The sequence below is a fragment of the Diorhabda sublineata genome, chromosome 2, assembly GCF_026230105.1.
Source record: "Diorhabda sublineata isolate icDioSubl1.1 chromosome 2, icDioSubl1.1, whole genome shotgun sequence".
Taxonomy (NCBI): domain Eukaryota; kingdom Metazoa; phylum Arthropoda; class Insecta; order Coleoptera; family Chrysomelidae; genus Diorhabda; species Diorhabda sublineata.
In genome coordinates, this window is record NC_079475.1 from 14,967,288 (window position 1) to 14,980,245 (window position 12,958).

Sequence of the window (12,958 nt, forward strand, 5' to 3'; positions counted from 1 at the left end):
AGCATTCGCAGATAGATATTTTGGGTAATTACATTAATAAATAACAACAGAACTAATTGAGACCCGAAACAATTTGATATCAAAGGTTTTTTGTTTGAAATCATCATGATAGTAAGATTCGTCTGAAGTACAAAATATCTTGGTGGTTTTCTTCGATAACTTTTTCTACATTCTGTACAATTTCTTTACTCAGTTTTGGAGTTTGATTACATCTGTCGAAGTAAATACAGTAATTAAATCATTCTTATTTTTCATTCTCCATTATCCTAACAAAATCGCCCACTAGTCATAGAAGCCATGTTCTTAGAATGTCGTAGCCAACCGCGAAGTTTACTTTCATCATCTCAGCACTGGTAGTGGTTAGTCAAGAATGAAAAATGTTGCTCGTTTTGAGGTTAGATTGCCAGTCTTGAACTGTTTTCAGAAGAATTAGTTAGGTTAGAAGTGGATATGCTAAAGACAGCGTTATTCACAGTAAAAGGATCAGGAGCAGTTATAACAAGAGTTGAAGGTAGTATTTCAACCGATTATGTAGCTAGCAAAGTTGATGAAGAAGTTGATTTTTTGCACCATTTTTTGCAATTTTTTAACAACAAGGCTGTCTTCAGCTAGCCCTCCGTTACCGCTTGTGATTCCTAGCCCCGATGTTATTATAGTCGAAGAGTATTTCCACCACCAGCAGCTAACATAGTAGCAGAGGATCTCCTAAAATTGTGCTTGTTTAGGATGTGGAATTTTCCAATTTTAAATAACATGCAATCTTACTAGGCATTTGTGAAATTGTGTAATGGCCAATATTTCGCCTTATTGTCTTTCTGTTTCGAATGAAAACAAAAAGCTGAGGTTAATTTACATCTAATTGTTAAATATATTTCAATTTTTTGTATCCATAGAGGGTCCATAATTTGTCTTGTATCTACGGCGTCAGAAGAAGAAGAAGAGGTATTTGCACTCTTCGAATCGCCTGTGTACATTTGTTAGCATTCGTGGTACCCCTCGAACTGATAATTTTTTCATGTTCAATTCGGCAGTCAATACGAGGACTACTCTGTATATATTGAGATGCCACGAAACTAGAAGACTAGAGGGCAATACCGCTTTTATATCACCAACTTTATCGACTGTAGTTGAGTTGCTACTATCACAGGGTAAATAATGGTACAAATATTCTGTGATTTCAACTTTACCGGAGACAGTTGAATTTTTACGAGAAAATGACTGTGATTGTTATGTAACAGTCATAGAACGTCCATTCTATTCACCTGATTTTGATAAATTTGATTTGTGGTTATTCTTAAATCTAAATAAACTTATCCTTGGTGAAAGTTAGTTTTTTGGAAGCTGGGGATACATATTCAATTGATCTAATCTTATTATTAATGATTAATTAGAAATACTAAAATTCATTACAAATATATTTTATAAATTTCAACAGAACGTATCTGAGTTTGTCAGCAATGTCAACTATTGTGTCAGTTGTCATTAATAAAAAATACGTAATATTTTTGCTTTCAATAAAACAAATTAAAACACTTTTATACACCCTTCGGGGTGAAAAAATTGATATTTGGTACAAAATGTCGTTAAGAGCATTAGGTACTCGACTAATTAAACATGGTACAGTACTTATACGAAATACAGGCAAAACTCGAGAATTCAATACTAAAACTATCATCGCTGAAAAAATTAATGCTACCGTCTCATCTACTTCTACTAGCAATTTCACCAGCAATCAGGTAATACCACGTAGATTTGGACTGAGAAATGTTGGAATTCAAATCGGTCTTCAAGCTCGAAGAATTCTAATTGACAATGTCCTTAATCGAGTTACTAACAGCCTAGCTGCTGACTTGAGAAAAAAAGCTGCACGAAGGTATTGTTTATTCAGATTCTTAATAATTCTATTAACTTGTGTACGGGTTTAATTTTCATATATTGTCGCTTGAATACGATATATTGAGATATTCTGATTTTTAAACCATTTTCAATTTTTAGAATTCTGTATGGAGATTCTGGACCATTTTTTGCTCTGGTTGGTGTGAGTTTAGCATCTGGAACTGGCATTCTCACCAAAGAAGAAGAACTTGAAGGAGTATGCTGGGAAATACGAGTAAATGATTTATTGTTCTGATCTAAATTTATAAACTTTGTATATTCCAATTCTACCTTTGTATGATTTTCAAATTTTCGTAAATTACAAAGCAAAATACAATTTAGTTTATCAAATCAATGATAATATATTTTGATATCTCCTTTTTTTATTTTGATTAAAATGTTCATATTTTCACTTCCAATAAACCATTTGTCTTTCACTCAAACTTCCAATATTCTCAAATGAATTTTCTCTTGTTCTTCACTTACAAATGAATTTTCTCTTATTCTTCACCGCATAATTTTTTCAGGTGATTCTTATAGAAATTAATACGTTTGTAGATACTAATTGAATCTTTTCATAATAACAAATCATTTTGCATATTCTCTCTCAATAATATATGAATAAATCATTATTAAGATAATTTATTTATTTATAGATATTTATCTTAATTAAAGGTGCTGCAGCACCAAAGTATCAATTTAATCCTGGCAGTTGAATATCAATGAACTATTACTGGGTTTGGAGTATGTATCATATCAATATTTTTCCTGTAATTCATAAATTTTGTTTGTCAATACTGGTTGCTATGAAATTGTCTAAGAATCAGATAAACACTGCATCTGTTTCTGGACATCTTGAATCATTCCTCGACTTCTTAGTTAATATGGTTGTTTAGGCCTGAAGCATTTCTTGAGACTCAATTTGTTGATGTGATGTATCATGTGATCACAAAATATGAAGTAATTGTTTTGGCAAGTAGTCTGCTTTCTCATTGCCCTGGTGGGCTGGTAGCCATCTTACAGTGAATTTGTTGATGTTAGATAGTGTTTTTAGAGTTTGTTTGCATTCCCACTCTAGAGTGGAGATGCACTCGATAGCCTTCAGGGCCTTCTTGACCACTTGGCTATTGGAAAGAATTTAAATATGCTTTCTAGAGAGGTTTCTATCAAAACATTCCTGAAGACATGTTTATTGCCAGCAACTCTACCTGGACAATAGATAGTAATTACCCTAGTGGTATGGGGAGCTTAAGTTTTGCTCCACAAATACTCAGTCCACCTCCTTGCGCTAGCTTTCAAATGTCTGTGTAGATACATTTTGAACTTGTGGAAGATTTTAATTGCCTCATGAATGGCAGTCGTTAATTATCACTTCGAAAGGGATATCTTTGTCCATCTTGCTGTGCATTTGGTTCATTGGTTTGTCACTGTGTTCTAGCTTTAGTAGTTATAGAATTCTTAGATGACTTGTCAGGTTACCTGGCTTTAGTTTTTGTTCTGGATTAGCCTGTCTCTTTCTCCATTATGAGTTAAAGAGGAAGTTCGGTAGTCCTTCTAAGGCTGTAGTGATATTGTCCCTGTAATAATGATCTTGTTAAGTTTATTGATGTTGTTTGATAAGCTTTCAACAATCAAACAAGCTCTGCATACGTGATCATGGGTTTGATGACTGTTTGGTACATCCAGTATATCATTTTAGGCTGTAATAGCCATGCCTGGTAGCCCATAGTAGTTTAAATAGCTGTAAATTGTTCTTTCACTCATCCCTGACATAGAAAGTGAGCAATTGGGTTTGAATGGTATAAATTTTGTACCAAATGTCATTATCATGAAAACTACTCAAAGATCGTGAACACATTAAAAATAAGCAGTAGCTCATTAAAGACCTCCTCCACAGCAAAACAGAATTTTAATATATTTTGTAAAATAAAGCCAATGGGAATAACTACTATTTATTATTATCTGAATTCAGATATTCTTGAAAATATGATGTGAATATTGTATTTGTTATTAAAAAGCAATATATCTTTCTACCTACTGTCTAGATGATGTTAAATGTTTCAGGAAGCAGTTTCGAAGATGAAGTGGAACTTTCAAGATGTTATTGATGAAAAGCAATTCGAAAACTCTCCTATAAACTTAGAGAATCTATCATTTGGAAAACCTTTGGCAAAAGGATCCAATGCTGTTGTATATGCTACAAATATTAAAACAGAAACAAACCAACAGGACGATCAATTGTCTATTTCCACTGAAGATCATGATGATATTAATAAATTTCCTTTTGCCTTGAAAATGATGTTTAATTATGATATACAGTCCAGTGCTATGGCCATTTTGAATGCTATGTATAGAGAAACTGTTCCAGCTAGAGTATATTACAATAATCTTGGAATTTCTGAGTGGGAGATTGAGTAAGTCTAATTTTATTTCATTTAAGAGGAACTATCCATTATGGACACTTTTAGATAACAACATAATTTGATACACATTTAGTCAACATCAATCCAAATTGGAAAACATATTCATATCTTAAATCAAATTAAATGATATAAAAAATTATTATTCTTCAGTTTAGCTAAGAGAAACAAACATCTTCCTCCCCATCCAAATATTGTCACTATATATTCAGTCTTCACTGATTTTATACCAGAATTGCAAGATTGCAGAGGATTGTATCCAGCTGCACTTCCTAAAAGAATACATCCAGAAGGAGTTGGTAGAAACATGTCACTATTTCTACTTATGAAAAGGTAATTCTTCCTCTGAAAGTATCAGTAAGTTCTAAAATGTAATCGTGTTATATTTATTGATAGGTACAACACAAGCCTAGAACATTTCCTTCAGGAATCAACACCATCCCTGAGAACATCTATATTACTTTTCACGCAACTTCTTGAAGGTGTTGCTCATATTAATTCTAACAATATAGCACATCGTGATTTAAAAAGTGATAATTTATTATTAGACACTACAGAGCCAGAGGCGCCCATGTTGGTTATAAGTGACTTTGGATGTTGCTTGGCTGACAAAACTAATGGTTTATCATTACCATATTCAAGTTATGATGTCGACAAAGGAGGCAATACTGCTCTAATGGCACCTGAAATAATGTGCCAGGTAAGTTGATGCTCAGTATTTATATTGTTCCTAACAAATTTGAATGTTATTTGTTAAAAATGTGATGTAGACGTGTGGTATATTGTTTGAAATATCTTTTCATTGTCTATTCAAAAATTTCATCATTTTTCAAGTTTTAAAAATGTGAACTATGAATGTCAATGGAGTAGTTGTCTAATATCTTCGCTACGATTGTCTTGACTACATCCTTATCTTAATTAAAACTGTGTTAACATATCAGGTGAAATCAAACTAATCCAAGGGTTATTTGTTCTTTTAAGTCATTTCAATTAAAATGTTCAGTTTTGTAAACAATGCCTGTCAAATATCCCCATAGAAATAAATCTAATAATGTATGTCAGGTTCATAATATCCACCAGGGTTTGTGGGGCACGGAAAACCCCCATAATCTTTTTAAGACGAATTCCAATATATTTCACTTTTCTTTAGGTACCTGGAACTTTCAGTGTTTTAAATTATTCGAAATCAGATTTGTGGGCAGCAGCAACGATAGGATACGAAATTTTCGGAAAGAAAAATCCGTTTTATAAAAACGAACGAAATAATTATTTACGTAGCGCTACATACAAAGAGGAAAATTTACCTCCGATGCCTGATGACATACCTTTGATTTTCAAAATGCTGATTAAAAATTTACTACAACGTAACCCCAGTAAGGTAAGAAAAAATTATAATAAGAAAGTAATCTATTATTATTATTTGAATGATATAAAAATTACTATTTATTTATCACATTCTGAATACACTCACTCCACTACCACTACACCAACACTCAGCCTGGCGCGCGTTTTGTTAACGAAGTTATCGTCTTCAGAGACTGGAGTCAAACTAAAACTTATTAACTCAACCTACCCTTATATAACTATTAACTAAATTTTCCAACCAACTTCTTCCTACGAATGACAAGTCCAATGGAAAAAAATCACTGACGGTAAATCTCGCATTCATTCTCTAATGAATAAACTATAGAGTGTACTATAAAGAATAGGTCCCTTGTCTCTATTCAAACTTTCATCATGGATGATCATGATGCTCTATAAACCGAACTTTAACCGAATTCTTAGTTTGCCCAACATACTACTTGTCACATAAAGCAAGTTCATAAATACAATTCTTTTCCATGTGTAGTACTTTATCCTTGGCATTACACAACAACCTACACTGTTGAAAATGTTTTCTATTTCTTTTGTATACCTGAGCAAAATTTGCGTGTTTTTCGTTTCGATTTTGGAAAAGGTGGATCAACAAAGAGATTTATTAAACCTATGATGGTTGATTCAACTTATCTACATCTATCTTACACCATCTGTTCGATAATAGCCACATTCCGAGGTGCCGCCATTTTTATTCCAATAGCATACTTTTGTTAATACACTTAGCGGCATCTGTTCGAAAATAGTCACATGTCGATTGGCGCCGGCATTTTTATTCCTGTAGTGTGCCATTGTGAATACACGTAGCACCATCTGTTCGATAATAGCTATAAGCCGAATGGCGCCGCCATTTTTAGTCCAATAGTCCGCCATTGTTCTATTTTATTTTTTTTGAATAAAAATTTCAAAGTCCTTAGTTATATCCATCTTCATAATTGATAAGAAAAAATCGAAATGTCATGAAATTTTACACATAGTGGTCCTTCATAAACGTCATAATTATGGAATTGACAATAGAAGCGCCATCCGTGTGTCAGTCACACGACTTGAGTGACGTAATACGTTTCTATGTCACACTAATGTGAGCTTATTCGTTCTTACACCTTTAAGATATGAAAATGAAAGTTATCAATTGATTATATGAGAAGTTACATTGAAATTATGAATTTTGCTACAATAAATATTCTGATATGTAAATTTCAATGAAACTGTAGATAGTGTAGGATTGAGTCAATCTTACAATCTCAATGAGACAGATAACATAAGTATTGTTCTATTCCATCCTACTGTCACGTCTCAACCACGCCAGTCTCACGAGTTTTCATGGAGTAGCCATCGATCAGCGAGAGAGCGGAGTCAGTCGGTAATAAGATGCAGAACGAGGAAGGTTGCACTGTCAAAATCGACTTCCCGCGCTTGTAAAAACTATTTGCTGGGCATTTAATGTAATAATAACGACGTTACAATACTACAACCCTAAAAAAACCGCTGACTGAACTCCGTCGATAGTGAAGAGATTAGGATATTCTAAACACAGTGGTCGTTTAACAACAAGCCGTTGAAATGTCAATATCGAAGCAGTGCGTGAGAGTTATGGTGACAATCCAAGAACCTCAATTCGTCGTCGTGGGCAAAAACTATAAATTTCAAGGAAATCTTTACAGCATATACTCACCAAAGATCTGCGTCTCCATGACTACAAAATTTAATCAATACATCAATTGAAATCTGATGACCATGCACTGAGTAGAGAGATCGTTGAATGGATAATTGAGACATTAATAAACAAATGCCGATTTCTGGAGCAAAATCATCCTAAGCTACGAAGCATATTTTCATCTTGATGGGTTTATTAATCGCCAAAATTACCGCTTTTGAGGTTCTGAGTCATCCACAATGTGTCACTGTTTGATGAGAGTGCTCAAGCAGTGACCGTTATTGGTATTTGATATCGTGATATATGATGACACAGGTTTTTTGCTGAAATTGGATAATATTTATGTGGTTGCAACAAGACAGTGCCACACGCCATACAGTCCATTCCAGATCGTATACTCTCTAGTTTTGGTGATAAGAATTAGCCCCTAGATCGTGTGATTTAACACCATTAGATTTCTTTTTATGGGCCTATTTAACATAACAGGTCTACGTCAACAAGCCTATAACCACGCGTGCATTAAAGCAGGAGATTCAATGTTGCATCAACGAAATTCAGCCACTCATTTGCAGAATGGTCAAGGAATATTTCGACAAACGAGTTCGTATGTGTATAGAGAGCCGTTTGTCCGATGTGTAATTCCTATGTACTTAATGATTCGATAAAAAAATAGAAATTAAAGGACTGAAAAGTGTGTTTTCTATTTAATTCAAACCTTGTCTTAATTTTGGGGATAACCATTATTTTTATTATCAACCTCATGTCTTCTTTTTCAATTGTAAGCCAGTTTTCATTATTTAAAATCGATATCAGTAAAGTATAAGAAGACGAAAACCCTATATAACCCTACAATAGTTTAAATTGATAAGTGCGAGGTTATATTTTGATAAAGACCGTAATTAGGTAGAAATGTTGGAAAAATTTTTATAGAAAATAAAAGACTTGAATTCGAAACTATTTATCTATAAAATAATATGAAAAGGTTTAAGAATTAATAAGAAAATAAAGAAATTTATTAGTTTTTTGACGGATATAATCAAAATAACTTTGAAATATTTTTTAGCGCCTCAATTCAGAAGTAGCAGCAAACGTGTGTCAAATATATCTGTGGGCTCCCAGCGTTTGGTTAAAACCGGAAATTGCGAAATTACCTTCAAGTACAGAGGTAAATATTTTTATTAATCAGGATATAAAACTGAATTATTTGATATTGGGTCCCAAATCATTATTATAACTTATAAGCGTTATCTGTAAGTAAATTCATTTCAAAGCAAATCAAAATATTATTTTTGGTTCCTTTAACATGTTGAGCTCACACCAAAATTGATAAACTTTTCCCAGGGCCCATATGGGGTGTGGATACAAGGCAAAATAATAAAAAGATTTATTTCGAATAAAAAGTGCAAAAATGATGTGTGTATTATACAAGTTTGGAGTTAGTCAGAAAGCTACAAGGAAATCAAACACATTTATTGGGGACATTGCGTAAAACTAGGACTTTGTTCAAAAGAAGCTGAAGAGATGAAATTACTAGCAAAGAAAACGATAAAGGAAAAACAATACTAAAATGGAAGGATAATGATGCTTACTACAAAGTATGCTGATGAGACAATAAGCATTGACAGACGATCAGAAATGGTTGTAAAGCCTTAAGCCGTGGTCGACTATAACAAAGGCAAATCTTCTATAGATCTGTTTGATCAAATGCCAAGCTACAACACTTTTTTGAGAAAGACGTTGAGGAGGCATAGGAAAATTGCCAGAGACGCCAAAACCAAAAAACCCATTGCTTAGTAGAGAAAAAAGGTCCAAGTCACAAGTAAAGGAAAGATTGTGTAGGTTACATTAAACAAATCTTGAAAAAAACAAAAGGACCAAGTGTAAGGTATGGACCAAGGACAGTTCAACCAAACTGTAAAACACATTTTAATATAGTCCCTTTGGGCCGCGGAGAAGGTTCGAAATAAAATACGTCGTATGGTCGGACATAGGACAGCTCTGGGCAGTGGGGAAAGTGTAGTTGCGGGCCTTTGGACCGCATCGGAGCTCAACGTGTTAAATATTTATCGATAAATAACAAAACCGATAAGGATATAATAAACGAATTTTTATGTTTCCAGTTGAATAATCTGTTTCATAGTTGTATGATCAAGATCCGTTGCATATGTAGTTCTTCTGATAGGCTCGTCCTTTGAAACCTTTTAACGTCACTATGCAAACATTTATGGGATGAACATAGAAGAAAAGTTTGGGCTAGAAATTCTGTATCAGTCACGAAATAGGATCTCAAAAGGACGTTCACCGAAGAACGGAATAGTATCGAACAAAATCGAGTTATTTGCTTTATGAAAAAGCGTTTGGAAGTGCGGGAAAACTAAATATTGATAGATTAAATTCGAATAAATTATCATTTTGAGCAATTTTCGTTTGATATTTTTTCTTTGTCAAAAAAATAGCTCAATAACAACAAAGACCACTCATTATCAAGCTAAGACTAATGGCTTTGAGATTCTAGAATCAGAAAAAAAATGGAAGCTACAGATTTTTTGCTAGAGACTTTTGACCACTTTGATTCGATTTTTTCCCTCACAGGTGCAGGTACCTACCTTTTCATGTAGTACTCATTTTTATATCTTTTCATCATATTCAACAATTTCCTAAATTTCAAAAACATTTACAAATTGCTGCTTTCTAAAATCAGTAGTGCAAGAGTATAGCGACAGATCTACGTTCGATAACTCTGCTTTTTACAATTTTAAATTGCAGATTGCACAATAACTCATCGGTATATTCGACGTTGGTTTATTCTAAAGTCATGATAAATAACGAAAAATGAAAAATTGATATTTTAAAATTATTCTTAGAGCACCCAATGTTGAACATCAACCATTTTTGTTGATTTGGTACTACATATTAGTTTTTAACCAATTCATAGGTGATTTTTTGTCATTCAAAGTGACAATTGGATCGTTATCAAATACTCTAGCGAGTAAAAGTTGGAGTAAGCGTGTGACTAATCTAAATATCACCAAAAAAATGATTGGAAAATAAAAAGAATTTCTAATAATTTTTTGTTTTAATTTCTGCCTTTCTCTTACCACAATTATAGTTATGATTTTATCAATCGATAAATTCGTTTCCACTGCTCTAGCTCTTTCAGCTTTCCAGTTTTTCTGGCTCGATCAATTTTGCAAGAAAACTACTAAGCAACCATATTTGTTTAGCAACATTTTTTTAACAACTTATTTCTTTTCAGATTTTACAGTGGCTGCTGAGTTTAACCACAAAAGTTCTTTGCCAAGGTAGAATCAACAAGAGTTTCTACAAATCTGACAAATCAGATATAGAAAAAGGCGGTCGAAGAACTTATCCAGAATATCTTCTTATTTCCAGCTTTTTGCTAAGAGCTAAACTGTCAAATATTAAAGCTGCTCTAGCTTTTATTCAAGATGTCAACCAAAATTATTGATTAGTACTATTTAAATTGTCATATTTTATTGAATCTACAGTTCTTTGGCAATTATATATACACTTTTAAAACTTCTTTGACAATTATTTCTTACTTGCAGTCTCTTATTTTCCAAATTATAGTTAAATATGATTCGATTTTTTTGCTTCCTGATAAATGTTTAATAGTCTGTGGAGACTTGTATTCTTTTAGAGTATTAAATGATATTTTGGTAGTGTGCTCACTTTTTTGTTATGATCTCTGTCTTAAAACTGAAAATTTGGTGTCCAAATTAAAAAAATGTATACATCAATTGTCATTAGAAACAAAATTTTTTGCTATGAATAAAATTGGCATTTAATTTTTTGTAGAAACATTTTCTGGAATGTCTATTTCATTTGTTAATGAGCCCAAAAAAATATATGAAAATAAAGAATTGTAGATTTGAAAGTACCATTTATGTTGTAATTATTACTCTACTTGCAGTACTAATATATTATTTGTTCTAATTTAGAAATTAGAATTTATTTAAAAATATATATATATATATATACAATTATCACTGGCTTGGTGAGACTGTTTGCTGTGATTTATTATTATTACTCTTATTTCAGTTTATGCGTTAAAATTAAAATTCTCTATTATATTTTCAAAAATAAAATAATGATTTTTATTTCTTAAAATTTTGTGGCAAGATTAAAACCTCTCCCTCATTAGTAAGTACAGTTTCTGTACCAAACTGGTAGTCGGTACCGCATGCATACCGACGCTTCACAGGTTAATAAATGAAATCTCCAAGGGTCTTAAAGACAAAAAAATTTGCAGTGCGGTATTCCTATTTAAATTTAAATTAAAAAACTGTCCTTTCCTATTAAATCTGGAGTCCCCCAATGTAAAGTCCTAAGGCCACTACTTTTCCTTATATAAATACATCAGATATACCAGTAACCAAAAACACTAAAATGGCTCATTCGCTGATAATTAGCCGTTTTAGCTACTAACAACGACCCACTAACAGCTACTGTTTCAGTTTGTTAACTTCCTCATTAATCCCATCCCCGTCGCCAATTGATTGGAAAATATGGTGCATATGTAAACGGCTTGTACTTGTTGAAAGTCAATCGAATAATGATAATTTGACAGTGACAGTGCTTGATTGCTTGATTAGAATCAGGAGTGCCACAATAACTGTAGATTCACTTTCCGTGTAGATTTTTTCCACATTTGTAGACACGGATAATAAAAGAAGAATGTTATGACTGGAGTCTGATATTATAAAGACATGAGCAAAGTTAAAAACACACGAAGTGCCATTATATAAATTGGATAATTTTCAAATTTGCATTAAAGAACTATTATACTCAACTTCCATCATCCTAACTTCAAAATTGAGGGATTTTCATACACGTTCACATCCCCTATTTAACCTCCGTTAAAATCCAAAAATCCTTTCTTACTGAATATTAAATAACGAAACTGTGCGCCTAGAGGGCGCCTTAGAATGGTGGGGCAAAAAACGAGTAGTGAGTTGTGTATCTAGATATCTTGTCTATGCACAACCCACAACACGTTTCCATCACAATCTCAAATTTCTCGTTAAATTGAAAAAAACTCCTACTGAGTGCTATAAATTGTTGTAAGAGGCAATTCTCTAACTCGTGCGCGTGTTTTTGGGTGGTGTAAGCGCTTTAGTGAGGGCCGAGAGAGCACTGAAGATGACCAGTGCCCATGTCGCACTGTGACTGTTTCAACCCCGGAAACAGTGACCAAAATCAACCAAATTGTGCGTGCAGATCGTCGAATGACCATCTGGATGATTGCCGAGGCTATAAACGCCATTAAAGACACGGTTAGAAAAATTTCACAAGAGGAATTACACATGACAAAAGTCTGTGCGAAGTTGTGGCTGAAAAATATAACTCCTGACCAAAATCTCTCGCATCAATAGGTCTGCTCAGATTTCCTTAAAGGGTTAGGAAGGTGAAAAAAAGATCTGCTTTGAAAAGGACCCGATTTGAGTCGATGGAAACGGTAAAGCAAAAAACGGCAGAGCTCCTAAAAGCACTGACCAAAGAAAACCTCCAGCATTGCTTCGATCAATGGTAAAAACGTATGGAAAGGTGTGTGGCGAAGGGAGGGTAGTATATTGAAGGGGAGCATTCGAATGTAGAATAATTTTTATAA

The 12,958-nt window shown here is 33.3% G+C and overlaps 1 protein-coding gene across 1 annotated transcript; it reads left to right on the forward strand.

Annotated features, from left to right (window-relative positions):
• Positions 1–1,468: 1,468 nt before the first annotated feature.
• On the forward strand, positions 1,469–11,435 carry LOC130452667 (serine/threonine-protein kinase Pink1, mitochondrial). Its single transcript, XM_056792037.1, has 8 exons — positions 1,469–1,873; positions 1,996–2,110; positions 3,940–4,289; positions 4,449–4,628; positions 4,692–4,995; positions 5,446–5,673; positions 8,390–8,491; positions 10,583–11,435. Exons 1-8 carry the CDS (start codon positions 1,578–1,580, stop codon positions 10,793–10,795), a joined length of 1,788 nt encoding a protein of 595 aa, XP_056648015.1. The 5' UTR covers positions 1,469–1,577; the 3' UTR covers positions 10,796–11,435.
• Positions 11,436–12,958: the final 1,523 nt, after the last annotated feature.

Bases quoted from the DNA above. Each gene is read 5' to 3' on its own strand.
- LOC130452667 (XM_056792037.1), top strand. From the start codon at position 1,578: ATGTCGTTAAGAGCATTAGGTACTCGACTAATTAAACATGGTACAGTA. The intron at 1,874-1,995 runs GTATTGTTTATT...TTCAATTTTTAG, and splicing joins AGAAAAAAAGCTGCACGAAG to AATTCTGTATGGAGATTCTG. The intron at 4,629-4,691 runs GTAATTCTTCCT...ATTTATTGATAG, and splicing joins CTATTTCTACTTATGAAAAG to GTACAACACAAGCCTAGAAC.